Source organism: Calonectris borealis, chromosome 21 (assembly GCF_964195595.1).
Source record: "Calonectris borealis chromosome 21, bCalBor7.hap1.2, whole genome shotgun sequence".
Lineage (NCBI taxonomy): Eukaryota > Metazoa > Chordata > Aves > Procellariiformes > Procellariidae > Calonectris > Calonectris borealis.
This window is the reverse complement of record NC_134332.1, coordinates 6,712,138-6,736,985: the sequence shown is the minus strand read 5'-3', so window position 1 is coordinate 6,736,985 and position 24,848 is coordinate 6,712,138. Positions and strand designations below refer to the sequence as shown.

General features: G+C 39.1%; 1 protein-coding gene across 7 annotated transcripts in view; it reads left to right on the top strand.

Annotated features, from left to right (window-relative positions):
- PNPLA7 (patatin like domain 7, lysophospholipase) overlaps window positions 1-24,848 on the top strand; it is a 117,425-nt gene that overhangs the window by 4,096 nt on the left and 88,481 nt on the right. For 6 of the 7 annotated variants that reach the window (XR_012676760.1, XM_075170489.1, XM_075170486.1 and 3 more), the window contains exons 5-16: window positions 568-650; window positions 3,404-3,492; window positions 3,883-4,023; window positions 5,418-5,577; window positions 6,640-6,720; window positions 11,806-11,934; window positions 13,328-13,408; window positions 14,008-14,152; window positions 14,704-14,796; window positions 19,395-19,495; window positions 20,391-20,537; window positions 24,755-24,832. Coding sequence is in view for 6 of the 7 variants with exons in the window: in XM_075170489.1 (XP_075026590.1) it covers window positions 568-650; window positions 3,404-3,492; window positions 3,883-4,023; window positions 5,418-5,577; window positions 6,640-6,720; window positions 11,806-11,934; window positions 13,328-13,408; window positions 14,008-14,152; window positions 14,704-14,796; window positions 19,395-19,495; window positions 20,391-20,537; window positions 24,755-24,832 (1,328 nt within the window). In the remaining variant the exon portion in view is untranslated. The remainder of the gene's footprint in view (window positions 1-567; window positions 651-3,403; window positions 3,493-3,882; window positions 4,024-5,417; window positions 5,578-6,639; window positions 6,721-11,805; window positions 11,935-13,327; window positions 13,409-14,007; window positions 14,153-14,703; window positions 14,797-19,394; window positions 19,496-20,390; window positions 20,538-24,754; window positions 24,833-24,848) is intronic. The other variant, XM_075170488.1, reaches the window with a different exon arrangement.

Here is a 24,848-nt window from a genome sequence, read left to right as displayed (position 1 = left end):
ATATGTGGTAGATTCTGTGCCTATTTGTAATAATTGCTTGCTGTGAAGGTAGTGGTTCTTGCAGGAAAACAGCTTTAAAAGGATGGAGAACTTCTGTTGCTTCGCTTACCCAGGTCTGAACATAGAATTCATGACTGTCACATGCAGGATGCTGGAGGTTTTTATTTCTCTCGTGTATGGTAGCCTTAGTATCAGTTGGCATGCAAATAATTTCAACCCTACTGTGATTTCACTGTTATAATAATGAGAAACGGGTGAATTAGAGGTTTCCTTTGTGAGATTAAAATTACCTGATCCCTGTATCTGTTTAGAGAGCCTTTTTATCTCCTTCAGTGATTAGGTAGAGCCTCAAGCCAGCTCTTCCCTAGTCTGGCGTGGCTAACCAGAGGTGGATAATGAGGCATCTTGTGTGGGTTTAAATTTCAAACGCTGGCCACAAGAGCTTGCTGCTTAGTAGACAGAGCCGCAGCTGTTATGTAGGTAGCAAAACTGGCAGCCTGTGCTCAGTTTTGTTCCCCTTAGCGTAGAGCTGCAGATGGTTTCTGATGTGATGGTTCTCTTCTTCAGAACAACTTCAGCCACGTGTGCCTCAGTACAGATTTCGCAAGCGAGACAAAGTGATGTTCTATGGGCGGAAGATCATGAGAAAGGTAAGTGCATCTGCCACGGTGGGAGGGAAGTAAAGACTAAAATCCAGTTTGGGAGGTGTTGTAAACTTTGAAATGCTTCACTTGCTTAGCCTGGCCCAAGGCCTTCAACCTGTAAAATTTCACTGGAATTTTGGGGATGTTTCAGAGCTCTTGGAATTCTGCCTGAATTGCTGATGGAACAGCAATAGCTTCTCTTTCTGGCCAGACCTTACCTCTTTCAAGAATATTTGCAGACATTGAGGGTAGGGGTAAATCTAACTCCACTATAGAGTTGATGGTTTTTTATATATCTATAGTAATCTGTCTTTCTCAGTATTTAGGATTGTATTCAAGATATTTAGTGCCTCAGGATTGTCCCTTTCAGATAATGACTTCCAGTACTGCCATTACATTCAAAGCTGACACCTTCTTTCCCATGTGAGTCTATCTGCGGAGCAGATACTCGAATTTACCTTTCTGCAGTCTACCTGTGAAGAGCACTAAGCACTTTGGCATATGAGCCCTTGTTTTCTTGTTATGAATTGCAAGTAGGACTTGTCAAACTGACTCATTAGAGACTGTTCAAGAGGGGTTTATCTCAAGATTGACCTCTTTGCCTTGGATTGTCACAAGGAATACCACCGGTGCCCTCAGGTTCCTGTCCTATTACTCTGAAAGGTTTCCTCAAGAATTTTCTATCAGTCGGGAATCTGTTTCTGCATCAGTTGGTTAAATCCTTCAAGTCTATGGCTGCCTGTTTGATATTTAGTTCCATTTTTTGTTTGTTTGTTTTTTACTTTTGTCTTTGCAAGTGGCTTTTCTTGGGAAATTGCAACAAGAAGGCTTGAGGAAATCTGAAGACAGATATTTGCTTTACTGGATTAGGTTAATCTTAGTAGGCATGCCAGGTGTTCACCACTGATTGCCTGGATTTCATTTAACAGAGGAGATTAATCTTCCTGTCTTTCTCCTCAAAATACATGCTTCCCTTGAAGCTACTTAGTGTATGTGGAATGTGAGATTCGTTTTTTTTTCTTATTGACAATACCACCATGGTCAAAAGAACTCATCTTTTCAGAGGTGCCATGAGTGGCTGTGTGAGTGCAGAGATTATGCATTTAGTTTCATTACAAGCTTGTGTAATATGTCCTGGAGTTCAAGGTGACTTCCTTACTCAGGACTTCCCATACCAAAATCTATGTAGCAACTTCTTGGAACTCCATGCGCAGTTTTAGTATATATGATGTTGATAAAGCCTGACTCTGGAAAGCTGCCTCTTACTCAGGTGGGGACTCTGACCCCTTTTCAGAGTAGCAAATGGTTATTGCTTGCTTGTATCTGTAGATAGAAATGGTTGAAGAAGGAGAAGGCTATTTAATTCTGACTGCGATAAGTGCTCCCTGCCCACTGTCCTGTAGATTCAGAACCAGGGTGCGGGTCTGGTGGACTCTCCAACCCAGGGGAGCTGCGAGGCAGGATTGGGACTGGCCCCTTTTGGGACCGAAGGCAGAACGTGGGATGTCCTAGCTGTGCCCTGTGGGATGACCTGCTCGAGTCCAGGTGTGCATTCACCTTGCTAGGGCACTTAAAAACAACATCTGTAGAAAAAATAAGGTACAGGTAAGTAACCTTGCTTTGTCAGTCACTGCTTGTTGAAGAACACTTCCTCTTGTGAACTGCAGCCTCTGGCTCACACACTGCTAAACTTCGCTGAGGTGAATTCAAATACTTGGACTTAATAATTAGACACTGTGCTGTTTTTAATATTTGGTTCTGGGGCTGCGGTTCATTGTGGAAGGAGGAGATTACTCCCTGAACCTTGCTTTTGCATTGCAGAACAGGCTTCATGTAGAACTTGGTCAAAAAAGCCCCCAATGAAAAGAAATTGTGTGTGTTGCCAGCAACTTCTTGATTTTAATGTTCTTTAACGCAGTTGTTTGTATGTAACACACAGAATGCTTCTAAGCATTCTAAGAATGCTTAGAATTCCACATGGTAAAATCATTTCTGGTACTTTTTGGTTTGGGGTTTTAGACCTTGCTTTTTGCCTTTAGGCCTGAATAATACATAGAATATTACAAACTAACTACTGTTGATTGTACTTCATGTACTTTTTGATAAAATACCAAGATTTTGCTTTCTAAAAAAACCCCCAAAAGTGAGTCTCCAAACTAATTTTTTTTTTCTGTGTGTGAGAGAAACTTTTTCCTGGGATTAAACTCCCTGAGAAACAAACAGAGAACTAGTAATGTTTTCAAAGTAACTAGTGAGATTTTTTTTCTTGGTCTTGCAGTTGTTGCATTTCTCCAGAAGGTGGCACTTAGGAACTGTTAAAAACAAGTAAAAGCCTTGCTGTATGTCTGTGTTGCTGTTTGTCGCCAGCTCAAAAATGAACCAGGCTCTGATTTGTCAGCATCACAGACTTCCGTAGGAGTACTGGAGCTTTGAATGTTACTTCTCTGCCTGATGTTGAGTGTTGCTGAGTGAGAACTGTATAGTTAAGAGTTTTTTTCCCTCTACCATCCATTACCACTGTAGTCGTTGCTTATTAAAATCAAAGTATAGTCCCCTTGCTTTCTAGAAAGAAAGTGATCCTGGAGTAGGTGTTGTTCCAATCCTCTAAGGTCTTATACGAGTGCTTCACTCTGCTCATGTTCTGATGACTTGCTAGCTAAGTTGGAGCCTTTGCAGCGTGGGAACTAGTGGGTTGGGATTTTTTTTGGTTTGTTTTGGTATTTTTAGTAAATGCTTTTGTTTTCATTATTTCCTCCTAGGTTACAACTCTTCCAGACTCTCTGGTTGGGAACACTATGCCTCGCCAAAGGATGCGGAAGCGGGCAAAAGTTTTATCTTTGGCTAAAAGGTACTTGGGCTTTTGGGAAGGGGAGGCTGGTTTTGCGGTTTTTTTTGTTTGTGGCGTGGAACCTATCCCTAGCATAGCGCTTTTCCATAGCTGCTGTTTTTTCACAGTCCTGTCAGCTGTGCGTCAGCCTTGCATTTTGCTGGGAAGTTTGCTGAATTGGAGCAGTTTATGCACAAAGCACTGTCTCTAGTGTTGCTGAAGAAAGGTGGGAAAGGAGCAGTTGGAGGGTGGAATGCTATTGTTTTATTTGGAATGCTATTGTTTTATCTACTTGATAATGTGTAACTTGGCATGGTGTGCATTGCAGTCAACTTATGGTGTCAGTATACAGCCCATACTTAAGACAAATAAGGAGACTTCCTGAACTTTGACTTGTCTTTTTCCTTGTAGGATTCTGCGTATTAAGAAGGAGCGTCCAACTCTACAGCCAAAAGAGCCACCTCCTTCTTTGCTAGAGGCAGATCTGACTGAATTTGATGTAAAGAATTCCAATTTGCCATCGGAAGTCCTATACATGCTTAAAAATGTTAGGTAATGTTAAATGGAAAGATAAGTTTGGATTTTGGTTTTGACGGATATTTGGCAGTTCATGTCAAGTCTTAAATTTTATGCATGGTCAGAATCTTTAAGCAGTTGACTGAAAGTTCATCTGAGCATGAGGAAAGAATAAATGACTTCTAATTTTCTAGAAACATTAAGAAAATAATTGAGTGTGTGTAAAAGGAAAAAAAAAAAAGAAAGAAAAAAAAAAAGGACGTAGATTAGTGGCCTAAATTTGGGGATAATTATAATAAAGCTTTTCTAACATGAACAGATTTCTGTTAGTACGTTTTAAAAATTTCCTTTTAGACTATATCAGCCAATTTTTTGGTAGAGAAAGACATCATAATTAGTAAATGTTGATTGGATACCATATTGACAACTCTCTAAACTGCAGAATCTCTTATTTCTCTGGCTAAAGAGGTTGCAAACAGAATCAAAGTCAACTTAATCCCCACAACTCTTTGGCGGGTTGAGAGGAAAGGATGGTCTTTGTGCCCATTCAGTCAAGTGTTTATATTGCTGACACTGCAAAGAGGAGAGGTCTTCAGACCTGTAACTTTGGTTTTGTTTGTGTATGTTCATTTTTCTCCCAATTATGATATAGTTTAGTTCTGAAGGTCATACATACTGTAATAAAACTGCTATTTAAATGATCTAAACTTTCTACTGTGGAATTGTGATCTCCTATGACTAATTGATGTTGCAGTAGAATGTGATTGATTGATCCTGTTAAATGTGAGCTAATGGAGCTGTATGAAGGGCCCTCCTGGTGCCGTGCACAGAATGATCAGGTTTAAGACATGTATTTCTGTCTGCCTGGTAGTGGCTGACTAGTTTCAGTATCGCAGGGGTCCAGTTGCATGTTACCTGCAGGAGATGGAATATTCCAAACTTACAAATACGTACAGATGACAGGAATTTTTCCCTTTGTTTTCAGTATTTCTCATGTGTTCTGGTTATGTGGACAGGGTAGCTGTGTGAAAAGGAGAAGTTCCATAGGGTAACTTTTCTCATGCAATGTGTGAATCTTGCATGTTTTTATATTTCTTCCCCTTCAAACGAACACCTCTTCATGCTGGCATTTGCTTGAGGAAGACTGGATATACTTCCTTCTGAGCATTGCTCGGAGTGCTACTCAAAAAGGAACTCCAGTATTTACAGTTTTCAATGTTTCCCAGTGCTCTTGCACTTCTGTCTTGGGGAGCTCTGCTCCTTCTGCCATGCTGTTGAACTGCCATGCAACAACTGCCTCTGGGGTTCCTCTGCTATTCGTGCTTGGGGGCTTTGCTAATTTAGGAAGAATTTTCCAAAGGCAGTGACGATTTTAAGTTCCCCTTTGCAGAAAAGGGAAAAAGGCTAATATCTCATTTTCTTTCCTGCAGGGTCCTTGGCCACTTTGAGAAACCTCTTTTCCTGGAACTGTGCAGGCACATGGTTTTTGTGCAATTGCATGAAGGTGAATACATCTTTCGTCCTGGGCAGCTGGATAACAGCATCTACGTTGTGCAGGATGGCAAGCTGGAAGTTTGCATTCAAGAAAGTGTAAGAATAAACTGATCCATGGTTCTTGAGATCAATCTGTCGACATAGCATATAGGTTGGCATGCATCATTAAGTATTGATTAAGCTTAGACATTTGAATTGTAGTGATTTAGAAAGGATTACTTCCAACCCTTCAAGGCTATGATATTTATAAAGATCAAGGTTTTGAGCTGTCGTCTTAGATGAGAGAGTGAAACGCAATGCTGATCAGGCATTCTGAAATGTCCTCACATACTCTAGTTGCATAGTTATTGAGGGAAGACAGGGTGCAAGACTGGCTTTGCATTGCATTAGAAACATTCTCCTTTTGGATGGTAGTTATATAAAATAGTTAGGTGTACAGATCAGGCGAGACCAAGTACGCTTCACTCCATAATATTCTAGCATGGTAGTTAGTGGGTTTGCCTGGGAGATGGAAGATTCAGATTCACTTTTGGGTAGAGAGGGAAAAGAAATGATGGCTTGTGTGATAGGTGAGTCTTAAAATGCTGAGTGCTAGCCCTTGCGATCCCTTCTGCCAATTTAGTTTGTTTTTTTTTTCTCCTTCTTCCTGACTGAACTTTAAGTTTAGCTTTAACATGTGAACAGTTTTCTGATGGTTGAAAATGCAGGGGTTTTGTGCTTGTATATTATCCCAAATTTGCCGACTTCTGTATATTTTTGCATTTTGCTGTTCTTTGTTCTGTAGCACCTCTTGACATGTAATCCCTCAATAAGGGGAGCTAATTCTGTCTCAGAGTGAAGGAAGCTTTTGTTGTTGTTGTTGTTGTTGTTACATAGCAAAGACAAGCAGGTCACATCTCCCCCTAGATAAAACTGGCTTTTAATTTCTTTTAATTTATCACTTTTAGAATGGTAGTTTCAAACTTTGGTGGTTTGAATTAGCACATTTCCATCAGAGTAGAGAGAAAACAAGCATCAAGGTTATAATGGGGGACCATTTCTGTTAGGGCTGTTCAGACTATCTGGGAGAATGAGAGCAAGTTAAGCCTTCTGAAATGCTCCATATATGCCAAATATGTAACTCTGAGCCTGCAGTAATCTTCTATCCTACACTTGCAGGATGGAACAGAAGTGGTTGTTAAGGAGGTGCTGGCAGGAGACAGTGTCCACAGCCTTCTCAGCATTCTTGATGTTATCACGGTAAGTTCTTGAACGTGCAGGTTTTCTGCAGTGCTGCTTTATGTCACGGAGCCTGTCGGGGGAAGTAGACTTTGAATATTGCTAGGAAAGAATCGGAGTGGAAAGTTTCTTTGACCAATTCTTTGCCTCCTCCCAGGCCTTCACAGCTGTAAACTTAGCTCTGCGGTATGTAAGTTGGTTGCGAAATATGTACGCTTGACAGTGTAACACTGGCTATTTCTGATAAGCAGTAGGATTTGAATTATTCTTTTATGGCTGGAAAAGTGAGGTATGGTTTGATTTGCTCAAGGTCACAAAGCAGTCAGGAGGAGGACCAGGTTAGGGCCCAGAAGTCCAGGGTTTTACACTGTTTGATTTGTTACTTACTGAATTTATTTTTATTTAGTCTAATGAAAATAAATCTGACAGTTGTAATTATTGTAATTATACTGTGAAACCAGTTGATGGATTTAATTTTTTCCTAATATGTTAATGTTGCTGATGACCATCTGAATGTTGTGCTCTTCGGCAGGCGACAAGATGAGCTAAATGCTAGCTGGTCGTATTAATTGCACAAATTAGTGGCATCGATTTTGTTTCAGTTGGAATTACAATGATGGTTTTGCTGAAATTGTCACAGTGCATCTATTTAGGAATACCTAAATTGTAGGTGGCGAATTCATCATCTTCGATAATACGCAAGCACTTAAAGTGCTTGCTTGAAGAATTTTGATAGTTAGGAGGATGAAGATAATCTAATCAATAAGTTGTTCATGTTTGACCTTGTATCATGTTTCTCTTGTGCTTGGCTGTCTCCTTTCATTAAAAGGTACTGTTATTCTGTGTAAGTAGTTTTAATGATTTTGTAAAGTGTTCTTTGTCACTTTTAGATGCAAGCATCTTTCTATCTATCTATCTATCTATCTATCTAATTTCCATAAAACCTACCAAAAGTGAGAAACAATTTTTAAGCTTGGTCATACTTTCTTCTGTAGAAAGTAATGGCACGTGAATAATTTGGACTGTACAAGTCTAGTTCTTGCTGTCAAATCCGTATTAATAGCAGATTTAGAGGTATCTTTGCCCTTGTTACTTCCACCAGTAAATTTTCTTAATATTCTAAAGAGCAGGACCATTGTATGGGAACATGAATACTAGTCATGTTCATGTTCTTTTTCTATATTCTTTTTGAATAAACAAGGAGAAATCCTTATTGTATAACAATGGTTTGTGGATTTGTTTATTTAAAGGGTGGTTGCCATTCATTTTGTGTTGTGTTTTTTGTGTTTTTTTTTTTTTTTAATTTCTCATTCTATCTTTTTTTTTTCTCTTTCTCATTAGTTATACCACTGGTAAACCAGAAAATAAAAATTATTGAAAGTGTGTTGAAAAGAGTTATCAGCATGTAGAGGAGTATATAACCAAAAACCTTGCAAATTTTTTTTTTACAACTCTCTCTTTTCTCCCTTGTTTCCCAGCTCTGTGAACTGGTTATTTGATTTCTGTTTTTCCTCTTCCTTATGCTTCTTGCTGACTTTAGGTGTAGGAGTAGCATGAAAATGGGCAAGGAGAGAGAAAGTAGCATTGATCAAAACAGAGGAGACTTCTCAGTGGCATTCCAAATTAGCGAATGAGTCTTAGAGCTTCCTGCAGATACCATAACCTTAATTAAGTTTCACTGTATCACCAAGCACACGGAGCTGATTTGAGGAAAGAAATGTATTCAGAGAGGATTTGAGTTGTCTGAGCTGAATTTGTGATTCCTTTGACTGATTTTGTAACACGTGACGTCAGGCTGGTCCCCCACTTGGTTGAGAGTTGTACAAGAAAATTGAGGTTGCTGCAAGAAGTGACAACCTCTTCTTGTTGGATCTAGAATAAAGGTCACGCAAGAGGTACTTTTCTAATTTAATTTTCCGATTTTTTAAATTGAAAAGTCCCCTTAGATCTACTAAATAAAAAGATACCAGCTGTGACATGAGAGGCAGAACTTGTTCTGTGTTTCATTTATTCTGAGAACAGATAAATGCTGCTTTCTCAAAACTCAAAGGAGAAATCGGAGGCTTTGAATCCAGGTGGATGCTAGCCCTTTCCTGATATTTTGGAACAATTCTGTGTTGTAGTTAATCTGACTCTGAATTGATACTGCTTCAAATGTTAAAGAAGTCTCTGAACTGAACATTGGTGATATCCATGCGAGTGTTTTCAGAAGCTGTTGCTGAGTGCTCACTCGACCCGATGTGCAGTCAGATCTGTTTCCTGAGTGGTGAATTTTCATTGAGAGTTAAATGGGACAAATAGAGATGGCGTTTGATGCTGATTGCTAGAGCTTTGGGTTTTACTCTTCGTCCTCCATGTGGAGATGGTATTTGGAAAACGGTGAGCAGGTGGCATAGCTGGAATGAAAAAGAAGAGACTGGGAGGAATATTGATCAATTGCCAGTGACCGAGGAGAAAAAAAATGAAAGTCTGAGGATTAAAAGAAGCTGAAAAAACACTTGGATAAAGGTGAGCCTGCAGGGCTCAAGTCTGTTTTAATGACAGCGGACAAGATAGATGAGGTTATAAAGAAGCAATTGATTGCTGCGATTGCTACAAGAACTTTGGGTTGCAGCAGTGTCGGTGTAGTGTGGAGGAAGGTGAAATCCAAGCAATGGGAATAGGGAGAATATGTCAGATTTTTGGGTACAAAAAGGAGTCACCACTCAAAGTGGGAGAATGTAAGGCACCTGTGTCTCTCGTAGCAGATTTCTTATCCAAATTCATTTGGATTTGGCCATTGGCTGTCATCTGGATTCAGCTACGACTTTAGCTGTGACATTTGTCACCTACAATATTTAATTGCTCCACAGCTCTTAGAGCAAGACAGAAGTAAATAGTTATCCGAATTGAGAACAAAAAGTTCTCTGTTGAAAAACCCCTACTTCACTACTGATTATAACTTAACTGTTCCTTGTGACCTCAGTGTGTGATTGTAAAATATTATAATTTAAACATGGTATTCTTTGTGTGCGGCTGATTACATTATATTTGAGAGAATGACAATTATGGGAACGTTTCCTGTTCACGTTCCTCTGACAGCTTTTAGCGTGTTCCAGACCAATTAGACGTGGTGGTTGGCCCTTTCAAAAGCAGGCTGCTCTCATGCAGGGATTTTGAAAAGCAAACATTATATGCTGAAAAACTGGAGGGATAGGCTGTTCTGTGGAGAAAAAGGCTGCTGCATCACTCTTCGTTATTATCCTTAAACTGGTTTTCTGAGAGACTGTCAGCATTGATCTGTCCTCAAACAAGCACTGTTCAGAAAAAAACACCAAACGCTTTATTGGGTAGAATGTAGACCATATAGATGTGATATACAGTGCTTATTTTGCCCTTTTGAATAACTGTTATGGAACACTGTTAAAGTTGTTGCTGGACAAAGGATAAGCATTTAAAGATGTAATAGATTTCTTTAGTTTTTTATTATGTATTTGGTATAGAAATTGGTAGGAAATACAGTTGATGGCAAGTATAGCAATGTATGTACTTAAAAGCAGACTATATAAAGTTTCTTTCACATTTGAGTATAAGGAGAATTCCAAACTTCTTCGTCTGAAGCCAGGCTTTAAACTGGCCTGTTGCATTTATTTTTGGTAGAGCAAAAGGCACAGAAATGTAATTTGTTGATTTCTCTACTTAATTAAAAGAAACTCAGGAAAACTGAGGACGCCTGGTAGCTTTGCACTGTAGGTCAAAGAGATGTTTAAAATTTCAAATCCCTTAGGAACTTGAAAATCAAAGCTATTAATATCATCCCCAGATTTTGTAAAAAGGTCAGCTGAAGTTGGTATAATTAAGAAATTGGTTCCAATTAATTCAATTTAATTTTAGAACCTGCTTCATCGTGACTGCCAGACCAGCAAGGCAGACAGAGCTGTAGCTTTATTTTCCAGAGTGGTTGTAGTTGTACAGAATGTATCTGGTTTGGTTTTGCTGTGTTTTTTAGGCAGAAATTCTTTCGCAGTGATTGTGTTTAGTTGTCTGATGCTCTGGAAGACTTGCAAGTTTTTCCGTTTGTAATCAGCATTTAGCATCTGTGTGTTTAGTGTTTGGAAAAATTTGCCTTCTGCTGCTCAGGAGGAATGAAAGCTTCAGAAGCTGTAAGGTGACTGTGTTCAAGTAGAAACTCCATTTCTTCCTTAGTTCTTGCTTCATACCACAAAAGGACTCGTTTTATCTTAGAAATATTGGATAAATCAGTGTTTCATATATTAGTAAATGAATTCATGACCTATAGATACTCTTTTCAGCATTTACTGGTGGGGTAGAAGGGATGTTGTCTGGCATTTTTTATCCAAGTGTTTGGCAGTAGATTTTTGTTAAAATTGGTTTAAGGGGAAAATCCTAAACCAGAGGCTTGCCTTCCAGTGTAAAAATTTCTGTATTCTACCCATTTACAGTTTTATCTTTCATTGGTTTGTTAATTCTCCATCTGTTCTTTGAGCAACTCAGGATGGGCTAGACCCAGTTTATCTCAAGTAAAGAGAAGCTGTTTGGCTTTGTCATTTGGAATATTTCATAAATATATCTATGAATATATATGAAGGTACATATATATATCTTAGAACACAAGAAGTCAGCCTGGTTTTTGTCTTATTCCATTACGTATGTAATTACTATACATTTTTTGTTGATTGTGTGAGTCTATGATTGTTATTGCAGCAAATAGCTTGGTCACCAGTACAGGTAATGAAATCAACAAAACCTCTTTTCTCTGCAGTCTTGAATAGTTGGAAGTTGAAATACTTCTGAAGCCTGGCTTTGTCTGTCATAGAACTGCAACAGAGTTGACAAACTAGCCAGTTCCCCTTACCTGATATACCTTCTTGTAACTCTTATTTCTTTACCTCTGTCTTTGTTTCACGCTAGTGAAATTGTTGGTGTGAATTCACCTGACCGTGCTGCCCTCATTACACCGCCGGTAGGTCATGGAGCACGAGTTCAAGGCTTTTTGTGGTCGGATGAAGCATATACAATATCAAAGTAGAAATTTGTGAAGCGATTGGCAAGGATTGGGTCAGACAATTGGTGGATTAACTTTGTGTCTCTGAAACTTTCTATTAGGGTCACCCTGCTCCTTATAAAACGGTCTCAGCCCGAGCAGCCATTCCGTCCACTATATTGCGACTTCCAGCAAGTGCCTTTCAAGATGTCTTTCAGAAATATCCTGAAACTCTTGTTAGAGTGGTACAGGTAAGCTTCGTTGTTAAGTAGAATTGGGGGGGTGGGAAATCACTCTAATTTCAAAGTTACAAGGAAGACATTTTGAAATTCAGCAAGCTCATCATCCTTTTGCAGATATGGAACTGTTCAGTATAGCTTCTTTTCAAGATTTGCACTAGTTCTGCTATTCCTCTCGCTCTTAGAGCACTAGACTTAATGATGTCAGCATTAATCACGTACAGGAAGAAACAATTTTTAGATATATACACACACACACACATTGAATCAGTTTCGCATGTGATAACCTCTCGAATCAGCCTGACCTGCACTGTAAGCTCATGGGTCCTGGTGGACTAGAATGTGCTGGCATGGGCTCTGCATTATGATTATGCACCAACAAGGCTTCAAAATGGCTTAGAAGCCATGGAGAAGACAGCTGCATATTCTGAAAAAGGACTGATGTACCCTCAGAAGCTGTTTGTTGAAGGGTGATGCGTTGTAAAATTCACTAAATTCAGACTGACATGTGAATTTCCACTTCAGAAGCAATTGTCAGAACCTGAGGAAAGAGCTGTGCTTTGTATTAGCTTTAAGTTCACCTTCCCTTGCTTTGCAGGAGCTTAGACAGTTTTCAAGTGAGCGCTGCAAGTATGTCTTGTACATCCTGCAAGTGGAAGCTAGTGCAGGGCCTAGTGTATTGATTTCAGTTTGGAGAGTTTGCCAAGTGGCGCGTTGTCCCACAGGTGTAATAGTCAAATGGGTGCACGTGACCTGATCAGTCATTCTGGTCTGTCCTTTTGTTTTACTATCCCTTCTAAATCTTTTTTGTCCTTGCAAACTGTTCTGCTATTTGGATGACTTATGAGTGACACATGAACCTCCTAATACTGATGGTTGAGGAGAACAGATCATTATACCAATTTAATTTGCTGTGTGAGAGCTGATACAAAAGAGAGGATGGCTTAAGAGTGGGAATAAGCTGCCAGGGCAGAGGAAGGTCAGGTGGCAGTGATGTCTTGTGCTAATTTAGAGTGTTTGTAGAGCAGTAGCACAGGCTCTGTATGGGGAAAGCTGAAATAATTTTTTTAATGAGCGGGGGGAAAAATGGAAGCAAATGCATTTATTTCAAGGCATATTCATTATTAATGTTTACAGAAAGCAAAAAGCATATATTTGGTGTTTGGAAGTAAGGCTTTGGATTCTTGTGCCATCAAATGATTATGAAGTCTTCGGTAAATCAAAATGATTGGATCTATCTTTGCCTCAATTTATCAACTGCTAAAAAGGAATTTCAGTTTAGGGTACAGTCCGTATTTTATGAAGTGCCTTTAGGTACTCTAGTACATAACTGTATCTAAATGCAAGAACGAGTGTGGGAGAATGCTAAATCCATTCCTGTTGTTTCTTGATTTGCCATTTCTAGATCATCATGGTAAGGCTGCAGAGAGTGACATTCCTCGCTTTGCACAACTACCTTGGTCTGACTACTGAGCTCTTCAACTGTGTAAGTTTGGGGTACATTTTGTCTGCTCTTACTATGCAGCCTATCTGTGACTTGGCACAGAGAGGTTTTCCCTTTTTCAGAAGATCGTAAAGTAAATGTTACATATTGATTTAATGATGACAGTACTTGAGAAGTAAGGTACTTGCTGTAACCAGCCCATAAAGTCCAGCCTGTGCTGATGCCTGGGGAACTGGGGGGAAGGGGACAAGCTTAAATTTCAGTTTGAAGAAGTGCATCGCTTCAAACTGGTGTATGTGCATCACTGTGCACATGCATATGTTCCAGCAAGTCCTGATGTGTTAATGATACTGAGTCACTTGTGCCTATAACAGTGCAAAGGATGATGTACGCTTGGTAGGAGAGGATCAGGTCAGGGAATACTTAAGCAAAATGGACATATGTAAGTCCATGGGCCATGATGGGGATGCACCTAGGAGTGCTGAGGGAGCTGGCAGATATCATTGCAAGGCCACCCTTGGTAGTTTTTGATTGATAACCGCGACTGGGAGAAGTACCCCAGGGGTCAATACAGGCTCCAGTCCTGTTTAACATGCGTGGGTGTGTGGTTTATGTTTGCCTTTTCACCTTGCTGCTTGCAGCAGAGCCAAGCCATCCCACTCATCTCTGTGGCAAGTGTAACATCTGGAGGAAGTGCGAGCAAAGCAGTAAAAAGACAAGTGTCTAATGTATCAGAGGAAGATCGTGCAGAAAAGTTTGAAAAGGCTGGGGAAGCACTGGAAATAGGTAATGTTTCTGGAAATGTGTAGTAACTGTCCTTTGTGATGTTCTTTAATTGTACTATTCATCAGAGGTTTTTTATTTGATTAGAGTAGTTGGGGTTTATCTTAATCCAGTTTCAGGTTTGATGTTTTTGGATAGTCCTTAGCTTTAATAGGAAATTATTACTGTGTTGTTAATGATATCAAGGGGTGAGGGGGAGGGAAAAAGAAGTGGCTCCTAATGTTGACTTCATGGGGGAGCTGTGAAAATTCTGCACTCTAGTAGCAGAAGAATTGCTGGATATGTCTAGGCTTTTGGGTTGAAGTGTCAGTATGGAAGCTGAACTTAGGAAAATAGATTGAGTTGAATTTTGCCTCTGAACCTGAAAAATTTTTTTAATTAAATCAAAAGCGGGAAGCAGGTTTAAACAATGTTTAACATTGGTGTTTCAAAACCTTTAACACAGCCTTTTAAGTTTTGAAAGTGGGTAGGGAGAGGTTCTTGCTGTTAGTGAAATTTATTTTACTAGGGAGTATCATGTGTTCACATTCGCGTAACTTGTTTCTAAATTTCAGATACGTTGAAGATTTCTGGTACAGAAAACTCTGAGCATGTTTTCAGAAGAAGCCTTTCTGCACCTCCCTGTGCAGGGTCTGCAGAGGCTTCTAGTAAGTAGTGCTTGGCAAAATTGTGGGAAATATGTAATGTATCTAATCATATGGGGGAAGACACATGCCCTCTGGAGCATTGGGTTAGGTAATCTTCCTGTTTATGTTGGATAATCATCTTGCAGTAGTACTGCTTCCTAACTCATTTGTCAAAAATTTATTTTCTGAAGTAACAAATGGACTATTATCTAAGAGAGCATTCCCTTGCTGTCTTTATTAGCCATGGGGAACATACAGTAATTTGGCTGCTGAGAGACCTGCAAATGAAGAGCCTTATTAATTGATATAACTGAAACAAAGTGAGTTATGATGATATGGTATCATTTTTCATGCAAAAGATGACACTCGATTCTTGCTTGGCTGATTGTCCCAAAGAGCACATTACATGGCTTTATTGCTTTTAGAGGAATGTTTTTTGAGTGGCTAATAAAGGTGATTTATCATTGAATGCTCTGATGAGACATTTATGAGGCTGAGCTGTTTTGATGCTGCAGTATTCATTTCAGTGAACTTCAGTCATCTCCACTGTAGACATCTTCCTGTGAGCCAGTTGTTTAGGTTAGCTTTATGTCAAAGGTAGAGACACTGGAACTTCTTGGGTGAAACATAAAAGGAAGGAATCTCTTTCCGTTAGCCGAGTACCAAACTAACCCATCTTGAGGTAGTTGTAAGGTCATGCTTAGATACTGTAGTCATTATGGAGATATTGCTAATAGAGAAACTCATATAGAGTTTAATCTGTGGAATAAAGGTACCCTGGATACATTAGAAGGTACATGTATTGCTTACATTGACTATTAAATGGTTTAGGAGATAAGAACATACTATGAGGGGTTCGAGAATATGGAGACAAGGAGGGAGGAGGGAGACAGGCTGAGGGAGCCCTCAGTGTTGAGGGCTGTTCCCAATGTAAGGTTTCTAACCCTTGTTGCTATCGAGTTAAGTTGGTGTATGTAGAGAAGAGAAGAACAGGTAGTAGGGTTTCTTACAACTTGCTTCATTTTCAACAATAGAGAGTTGATTCACTTTCCCTTCAGTTGCTGCTATGCAAATGTACAATGTCCCAGTTTTTCATAACTTCTGTGTTACTGTCCAGAGGGATGGATGTGGCAGAGAAGGAGGATTTTCGCTAGTGATAAGTACATCATCTTCCTGAACCGGGAAACAAATGAAGAGAAAATATTGAAGTGACCCATGCAAGACTTGGCTTTATTTTCATATGCGTTAGGTTGTTTTGCACTATGCATTATAAAGTGTACCAGCAGGCTTGGTTCAGTGGTGAATTCAGTAATGCTTACTCTGAACAGAGCCTTTTTTCCTCCAGCTAAATAAAGTAGTTCAGTGAGAACAGGCCTATGCAGCCCTGTAACACTTTTAAGGTAGAGTCCATGCATGTTCTTAGAAGCTTTTATGTGGAAGGATCCCTGCATACTTAACAGCGAATATGTCCATTTGTCCTTCCTTTCTCCTTTCATGTGTCATAAGAGTTATGTCAGGGTACACAGAGCTTAGCAGAGAGAGAAAATTAATTTTTACTGACAGAAGGAGCCTATCTAATTGGGTAATTATGATTTGCCCCAATTAATGGAGCTGATTTCTGTTCACTGCACTGAGGTTACAGTCACTGTTTAGCTTGCACAGAAAGTATCTTGATGTCTGTAATGAAAAGATTAAGATCTTGCTTCAGATTCTGTTCCACTACCTACTGTGTGTTCAGACTCCATGGGAATATTGATTATGTTTATTATTGATTCAGAAAAAAGAGAACTGTCTGTTATTAGCGTTATACAGGTGCTATTATCCCAGCATCTCTTTGATTTGCTTGGCTCATTAGAATTAACAAAAACTGCTAAAAATGACTTTGGGGAGAACATTTTTGCCTCAGTAGCTCCTGGGGTTGGGGTGTAATTCGTTCTTCCTGTTTTTGTATAGCTATCTAATTTGAAACATAGCAGTTGTGTAGATGAGGAAATACAATCCTGCCAACTTAGGCTAGTCTACTTTTTAAGTACACTAACCCTTTATGTGGAGAAAGATGTAATTAAGTCATGTGGAGTATCTGGGCTGGTGGACAGAAGAATTAGATGAACGAAATAAAACAATGGGATCTTTTGTATGTGATAACTTCATCAGTTTTATTGTTCCTGGAAGTAAGTGTTCCCAACTTAATTTTTTTAAGGTTAAATAGCAGTTATCTTTTATTGATTTGTTCATTGGGGATTTTTTATCAAGAGTGAAGAGAAGCTGCTTTTCCTTCTTCAAAACTGAAGCCGTGACGCTACAGCGTACATGCAGGAGCGTAGGACCACCTGCATTAGGAAAAGCAGGTAGTTCAGTGAGCGAGTACTTGGAAGGAAAGAGGCAGCTCAAATACTGCCAGGAACTATGTCAGTTGCTGTTGTTTTTGCAGTGACTTCCATACCAGCAGTGTGTGGGATACAGCGAGCATGTGTTCATCAAACAGGATTGCATTCCACTCTTGAGTTTCCCACTGCCTTCTGTTCTTTTGACTCAATGGTTCTAGTTAAAGCTTGTTCTGCTGTATCCCTTCTAACTCCCATTTGAGCAACAAGACAGTTTAATTAATCATGGTGTGGGAAGCTTATACCTACGACTGAGATGAAGACCTACTTTGAACAGAAGTCTAGTAGACATAAGCTTTCACTCCTAGCATGCCTCCTCTTTTTCCTCTCTCCGATTTTTTATATGCAAAGCTATGTAGAGGATGCTTTTCATGCCTACGTGCCCATTATCAGATTATTTAGGTTTAACCTGAGAAGTGTGTGTTTAGATTTAGAAGGCACTTGGTGTATTGGGGCTTAGTAATTATGCTGACACTGTGATTTGTGGGGCAGTATAATTGACAGGTAGTCAAATCAGCCCATATGGAGTTCCATGCTGCTATTTCTACTATCCCAGCTTTTTTTGTTTGTAACTAATTTAGGGTCTTTAATGTTGCAGTGTGTATGAAACTCAGTTAGTAGCATCAACAGCTTTTCCCTCTTTTTTTTCTTCTTTTTTTTCTTTTTTTTTTTTTTTTTGTCTTATGGTTTGTAAGTTTTGCTGATGACAATCTTTGCGTCAACTTGTCGGGTTTCTTGTTTGGAGGCTGATCATTAAATGATGTTATGACCCCAGTGGCAGATGTGGATTTACTGCATGCAAAGCTTTGTTCATATTTGTAGATAACATGGGAAAGAGTACTCTGAGGTAGATCGGAATCCTTGGGACAGTAGGATTCTCTCCTTGTCCTAGCTGGGGTGGAGGTAGGAGTCAAGCTCCTTCAGAAGTAAAATAATTGTATTTTTAAAATTAAATTTGTAGACAGCTGTTCATGGGAGGGTAATATTTTCACATGATCGTATGTAACAAGGGTGTTAATGTAGGGCGGCTCCATGTTCCTAAAAGCCAATTTTCCAAAGATCAGGGCAATCCTGGGCAAACTCAAGTGTGTGTGTGTGTAGGAGGGGGGATGGGGGAGGAATTCAGAATTAAAAATTTGAGCCCTTTCAGAGTTTATTAGGGAACAAAATTCAACAGTCAGGAAAGACAACTGCTTTTCCTAATGGCCCATCTTATTTTTGAGCAGCAATTTGTATTTAAAAAAGCGGAAGTATAGGAACAATGTCGTAACAGAAGGAAAAAGGCGTAAGGGAGAAAACTTAAACTTTTCTGAATACAGTATATTTTTGAGATATATTAGGCATAGAAATATGATAGAAATTATTATATGTTTATTTGTTAAAGGAAATTGCAATCTCTGCTGATTCTTAAACTCATCTGTAAATCATCAGGCTGATATGTGGGTATTCTGTTCAAGGTAATTAAATAGGAAGTGTTTCCCAGTTACGTTTGCATTATTGATTATCTCAGATAAGTTCCTGGAAGGTGGATGGGACAGCCAAGGAGCTAGTATAATTAAGATGTATTAAAATTGGGAAGTAAGGAATAGAAGTTGTTAGGGACTTGAAATTAATGAATTAAATAAGCGAGACCTGTAAGGGAATTCCTTATGTATCTCTCAGCACATGACATGCATTGAAAGTTTGGACAAGTCGTAGAAAAGATCTGAAATTATTTTAGGCATCAGGGGGCAATGCTTTCTATGGAGAGACTTTAAGAAGTTGCTGATCATAATATTGTCCCTATGAAAGCTCTTGCAATATAGCGGGTACAAGAAAAGTTCATTGGTTTAGTGGGGAAAAGGTTAATAAAAATAATTTCCTGAAAACAATGAGGAAAATCTGTTTGATGGATTTGCTTCTTCCTGATAATCTTCAGATCCGAATGACTCTGTTTTGTCTACCCTGAAATAATTATTGTACTTTGTACAAGAGTGGATGTGGGGATTTTGGGACATATTGTATACATGAGCTCAGATGAGAAGATTTAAAGTTCCCATCAGATCTTCCAGGTCAAAAGGAACTAGGAAATAAATAAGAATATGAGGATGCCAGTTTCTATTTTATCCTCAGCTTCAGAAACAAACAAACAAACAGACAAAAAGTTGCTCAATGTTGTGTGCTATCTGCTACTTCTATTTCTGAGAAACTGTAATAAAGGAGATGCTTAAAAAAAGATTTTTATATTGCTCATAGATAATTCCAGCGGTGCAAAGTCAGACATGGACATGGCATATGAAAGAGCCAGAGTGCACTTTGGCTTGGAGGACACCGCCAGCAGTCCTGTTGTGGGCAAGGTAGGTCTTCTCCTTTGGAGACTCCAGCATGTTTCTGGCGTTGCACTTCCTTACTCATTATTATTCTTTGAGTAATTTAAATGTTTTCTCCTTTACTTCGAAACGCTGCCCTTGCAACTCTGTAGAAGATGTGATATTTGGTGTCTTGTGTTGGTGTATTTTAACTTAGAGTTGTTTCAGTAGATTTTGGTGACTGTTCAGGCTTTTTAGTGCAGATCTTGAAACTCTGTGGAGATTCCCTTGGCAAGTAATGGGAAAGCACTGCTGCAACTTCTTGACTTTAGGTATTGCCTTCCTCTGACTCATGAAAAGGATTATTTGGAAAGGTGAATTTGTCAGACCATGCTTTATTTGTGAGAACTACTTTGCAGCAAGGAATTAAAAAATTGTATCAGCCTGTGAACTTCCTGTGGGTTTTCAGTCATGTTTATAAATCTGTTTTTCTTTTTGTGGTCTGCTTTTTTATGAATAGTGACTTGGAAGTTAAGAGCACAAAAATGCTCCTGAATTATAAAACTGCAAACCAAAATCTGAAGAGAAACTATGGCTCAGCGTGACCTTGACAGACACTTTATCTTTTCCTCCATCTTTGTATATGGTGTTGATCAAGTTTTAGTTCTATCGAACTGGCAGCTGCCCAGTTTCTGAAAAGTCTCTTATTCTTCCCTTTTGCAAGCTGTGATGAGTAACTTTGTTTGACTTGTCAAGCTTTGCAGAAAAATACAAGGATAATGAAGTTAGCAAGCTGTTGCTTTGTTGGAAACCTCACTTTTTTTTTTTTCAGGCCACCCGTTGTGGTGGATAGAGAATACAGATGATACGGCAAGTTTTTGCTGGGTGGGTGCCAATTATAACATCTAAACTGATACTTGTTGTGTACCTCTGTTCTTTGCAGTCGATATTGAAGAAGACTGTGACGGTGACAGAAACTCCTTCAGCAGTTTTCCATTACAGTGCTGTGCAAGATTCCTGTAGTAGCAAATATACGGATGCCATCATTGAAGCAGCAAAGAAAGACCTTTCAACCTTGATGAAACTCGATGTAAGTTATTGCAGGAAGAAATGGCTTTGGTTTTGCTTTTCATCTCATTCTGCCAGGCACTAAAAAGTAAATTGTCTCCCTAGTACACTGTAGACTATCTGAATGTTTTATTCTCTAGTCTGTTGAAATTATTAGGAGGACTGAAATAAATCTGAATTATTCTGCCATTTGAAAAGACCATGCTGAAATGCACTGCATGAATCTTTTCTCACTGTGTACGGATTTATCCCTCTGAGAAGTAAACGTGCAATTTCTGCTGCCTTGTAATTTCACGCTCTCACATACTGCGTGAAGAAGTTATGTAAAGGTGTTCAAGTGATTGCTGAATCTATTAATCCTGTTGGCATAGCATCTGAGTGCCTCGTTTGATTTTTGGAATTGAATCTCTGTATTTGGCCATTGGCTATGAGTGCATTTCACAGCTGAGTGACTGTGCCATGCCCAGTCCAAGTTAAATGCTTGGTGCCCTCGCAGTCATCATTATTGAGCTCAGCCCCTGCTTACCACCTTCTTGTTGTAAGAAGGAATGAAAATGTTTGTTTTCATTGTTCCTATGATTCCAGCTACATTTCATTACAGAGGTGTATCTGTTCGTGCAGCTAATCAGACAATTTGGGAAAATTGTACATCTGTCTAAATCAGTTACAGATATCCTGGTTTTATTACAGCATGTATTTCAATACCTCAAGTCTGTGGATGCTGCCAGAGGCCTGGGCACAGCTGCTGCAGCCTCCTCTGCCTTAAGAGCTCTCACCAAGCGACGCTTGCTAGAACTTAAAAGATTTTACTTTTGGATTTTAACATTCCCTGCTGACTTCCAAATTATTCCCCCTGCAACTTCAAAATCTTGGTCATGATCTTTCAGCTACCAGTAGTGAGTCTCGACATACGTGCTTTATGTTGTCGCCAATTTGCCTAAGGGGTGCAGTACTGGCTGATAGTCTGCAGGAGTCTTAACTGTCTTGTTACGTTAATTTTCATTTTTTTCAGGCATTTATATCTTCCTGAAAGGCTGCAAACTATTTTAGAAGAAATTCTTGTTACAGATAGAGTAAAGTAGGACTTTCATCTGTTCTCCTCAGCCTTCTATTCTTGATAGGACTGGCCTCAGACGCCTCTTGTGACAAAAGTTTGTGTCCAATACACAGCCAATGTCTTCCTTTTTAGACCTATTGGATCACAAGCAAAAATTCCAAGATCACTGAAGCTACCGATTACAGCCCTTTTTTTTTTTTTCCCCAATCTAGAATAAATTTCTCAGTAATTAGCAAGTAAACAGATTAGAGTTGAAGTTAATTGGAACAGTATCCTTAAAATGCAGCATCTAATAAGCAGCATTTTTAACATGAAGATCTAAATAATAATGAAATAAGGTAGGCTTTTCAAACTTCAATATTATAACAACTCAGTTTTTCACAAGCAAATAAGAATCTCATGGAATGTAGCCAAATGCTAGAAATCTCACTTAGAGGTCAATGTTTATTTTTTCTCTGAGGATAGCAGAAGTTGATTCTTCTACAGGCAATGGATGAAAAATCTTACTGTATTTAAAATATTTGTGTCCCATACTACTTACATTAAGGAAGAAGATGAATTCTGTAAGCTCTTCTCTTAATACATTAGCCCAGATCTTTTACTTCTTAGCTGGCTGGAGGCATTTTAAGATGTCATTTTTCAGAGCAGCCAGTCAGTGTGAATAAAATCTAGATGTTTTGATGACAGATGGTGGTGTTTTGTTCTTTGGTTGTTTGGTGGTTGTTTTTTTTTCATGAGACTGTAAGAGAGAGAGAGGAGGGGATAATTTACTATAGGAGAGAGGCAGTATTATTTCAAAGACCCTTAGGTATCTGATTTAAGAACTAAGATTTTCTTTTTTTTTCTTTTGTTTTAAATAACTTGAATTCCTTGGGTCTCTGTTATGAGTGGTTTTCTCTCTCATACAATTTTTACATGTTTTCAGCTTTATCTGCAGTTTTATTATGAGAGTCAAACAATGTTGCAGGGCATATCTTCTGCATGCGTTATAAAGGAATTGCATCGCTTCCTTTGACAAAAAAATTATTTGTCTGTCCCAGTTAATTACTGCTTTTGTGTATTGTTTATAAGTGGTTTGTGCTTTCACTTCTGCATCATAAACCTCTGCTAACTTACTGTAGTAACATAAAGAAAGAAACTTTCTGTCAAATGGATTTTGTTGTGCTAGCAACTTCTTTTTCTAAAAGCTAGTGGCTGGAGGAGGCTGGAGGAGATCAGTGCAAAGTCATTTAGCTCAAACCCTGTAACTATGCAATGCTGAATTTGGGTTTGCTGGTCTTGCCCATTCAAGAGAGAAGATACTAGACAGGATGGATCTTGTCTGTGATCTTGTTTGTCAACTCCTTTGTTGCTTAATCAGGGTAGTAATAGCACTACCCTGCACTAGAAAAGCAGGATTTCAAGGACTGCTGGGAGGTCATTCAGTCTCTTTTCATGCCCAAGGCAGAATCAAATATTGCTAAGTCATTTCTGGCAGGTTTTTGTCTAACCTGTTCTGAAAGATCTCCAATGATGAGGACTTCACAGCTTTGTGTGCAATCTATTCCAATACTTAAGTAGTCTTAGACATGAAGAAAATCTTTGCAACAATTTTTGTTAGAGCCAATGCAGCCAAAACCAGCCATTGGTAAGTAGAGCTCATTAGGGAGTTTGCATTCCCTTTCTGTGAGATACTTTTGCAGTTAAAAGTTTGTCTTTAAGTATAGGTAATACTATACAACCATAAATGTATAAATATAGAAAAAACATCATAGAAATTAGTTGAGTTGATATTGCTGAACTGAAATATTTTGACAGGTGCTTGTCAGGTTCTTTGCATTGGATATGTTCCCATGAAACAGATTGGTTTGAATAAACGTATTTTTTGATGAAAATCTGTTCTGTTTATCAGCTGTAGGTGTAAAGAATAATTCTGATTATTTCACTTGCTCTATTTTTTTTTCAACTGAAAATGAAAAGAGATAAACCTGGCATAACAATTACAATGGTAAAATGTTTACATCCCTTTTATACCGTTATCCCACGGCAATAAGGTTAATGACTATGGGCAGATTCTGCTATGCTGCTTGCACTGAATTGTATCTTACTGTGCATGCAGCTCTCTTGGTTTTAGTGGTTCTACCTCTGTGGCAAAGTACCGGACACAGTAGTGTCCAGCTTTGCCTTGCAGAGGTTAAGCTGCGAGACGCCAGGACTGCACTGTCACTCTTTAGCATAAAGCAAGAATCGCCTAACTGAGCCTACATTTTTGCCCCTACCCATTTGGATGATGATAATAAAACGTTGAGCTTTTGAAGATTTGCTGGTTTGGGTGAAAGTTTTGCTGAAGCAAAAGTGGCCTGAAGCATTAGGATTTGATACTGACTGCACATGGGACACCAAATTGAATGGGCAGTTCTTTGGGGTGAAAGGAAATTCTCTCTGTGCGCGGTGGTTGTCTGCGTTACGTACTCAGGATTATGGTGGTGACCAGCTTTGGAGCTGGGAAGGAATCTTCTGATCAGCTGATGCACTTAACCAGATCAGCTCCTTGCCATTGCAAGGGTTTGGGGTTGGGTCCAAACTGCGGGCAGGCTTTTCGAAAGACCCTCCCTCCCGCATGCTCTTCGGTCGGGAGGAAAATTCCCACTCTCCTGTGCAAACGTGTATGCACATAAGAATTCATTACTTTGGGGAAGCTTTTGATCTACAATGTGTATGAAAATCTGCTATGCATGCACAGCACAGCTGAGCTGTGTGACCAGGAAAGGGCTGTGATAAAGCGAGCATTAGATCTTCTTGTCTGATTCCTCCATGATGTAAACAGTCTTGTCTGATTTCACCTTCCTTTGAAAATAACTTCATATTTCATGATTTTCATGCCAGCTGATATAGGTCTCTTTTTGTTGTAGACCTTTAAAAGAGTCTGGGGGCAAAACTGACAAATATAAAATACTTAAGAATCTAAGTCTGTGATCAATGGAAATGAATGAAACCTTTTTTCTTCTGGAAGAAACATTTGTTGGGTAGAAAAATATAAAAATCATGCACCCTATTTTTAAAATAGGGAGATTCAAGTACTTATTACATTGTCTTTAGTAATTATTATTCTTATTGGCTTTATTTCAATGCTTCCTCACATTCTCAGATCTTTACATGTGCACCGACAAGTAAATTGTACCCTCCGCCTCTTTCTTCTCCAGGATCCTTCGTTGTTGAATGGCAAAGTGACGCTGCATCAGGTTACTGCTGGGACTGTGCTGTCGAGGCAAGGAGATCAGGTGAGCGAGTGTCATC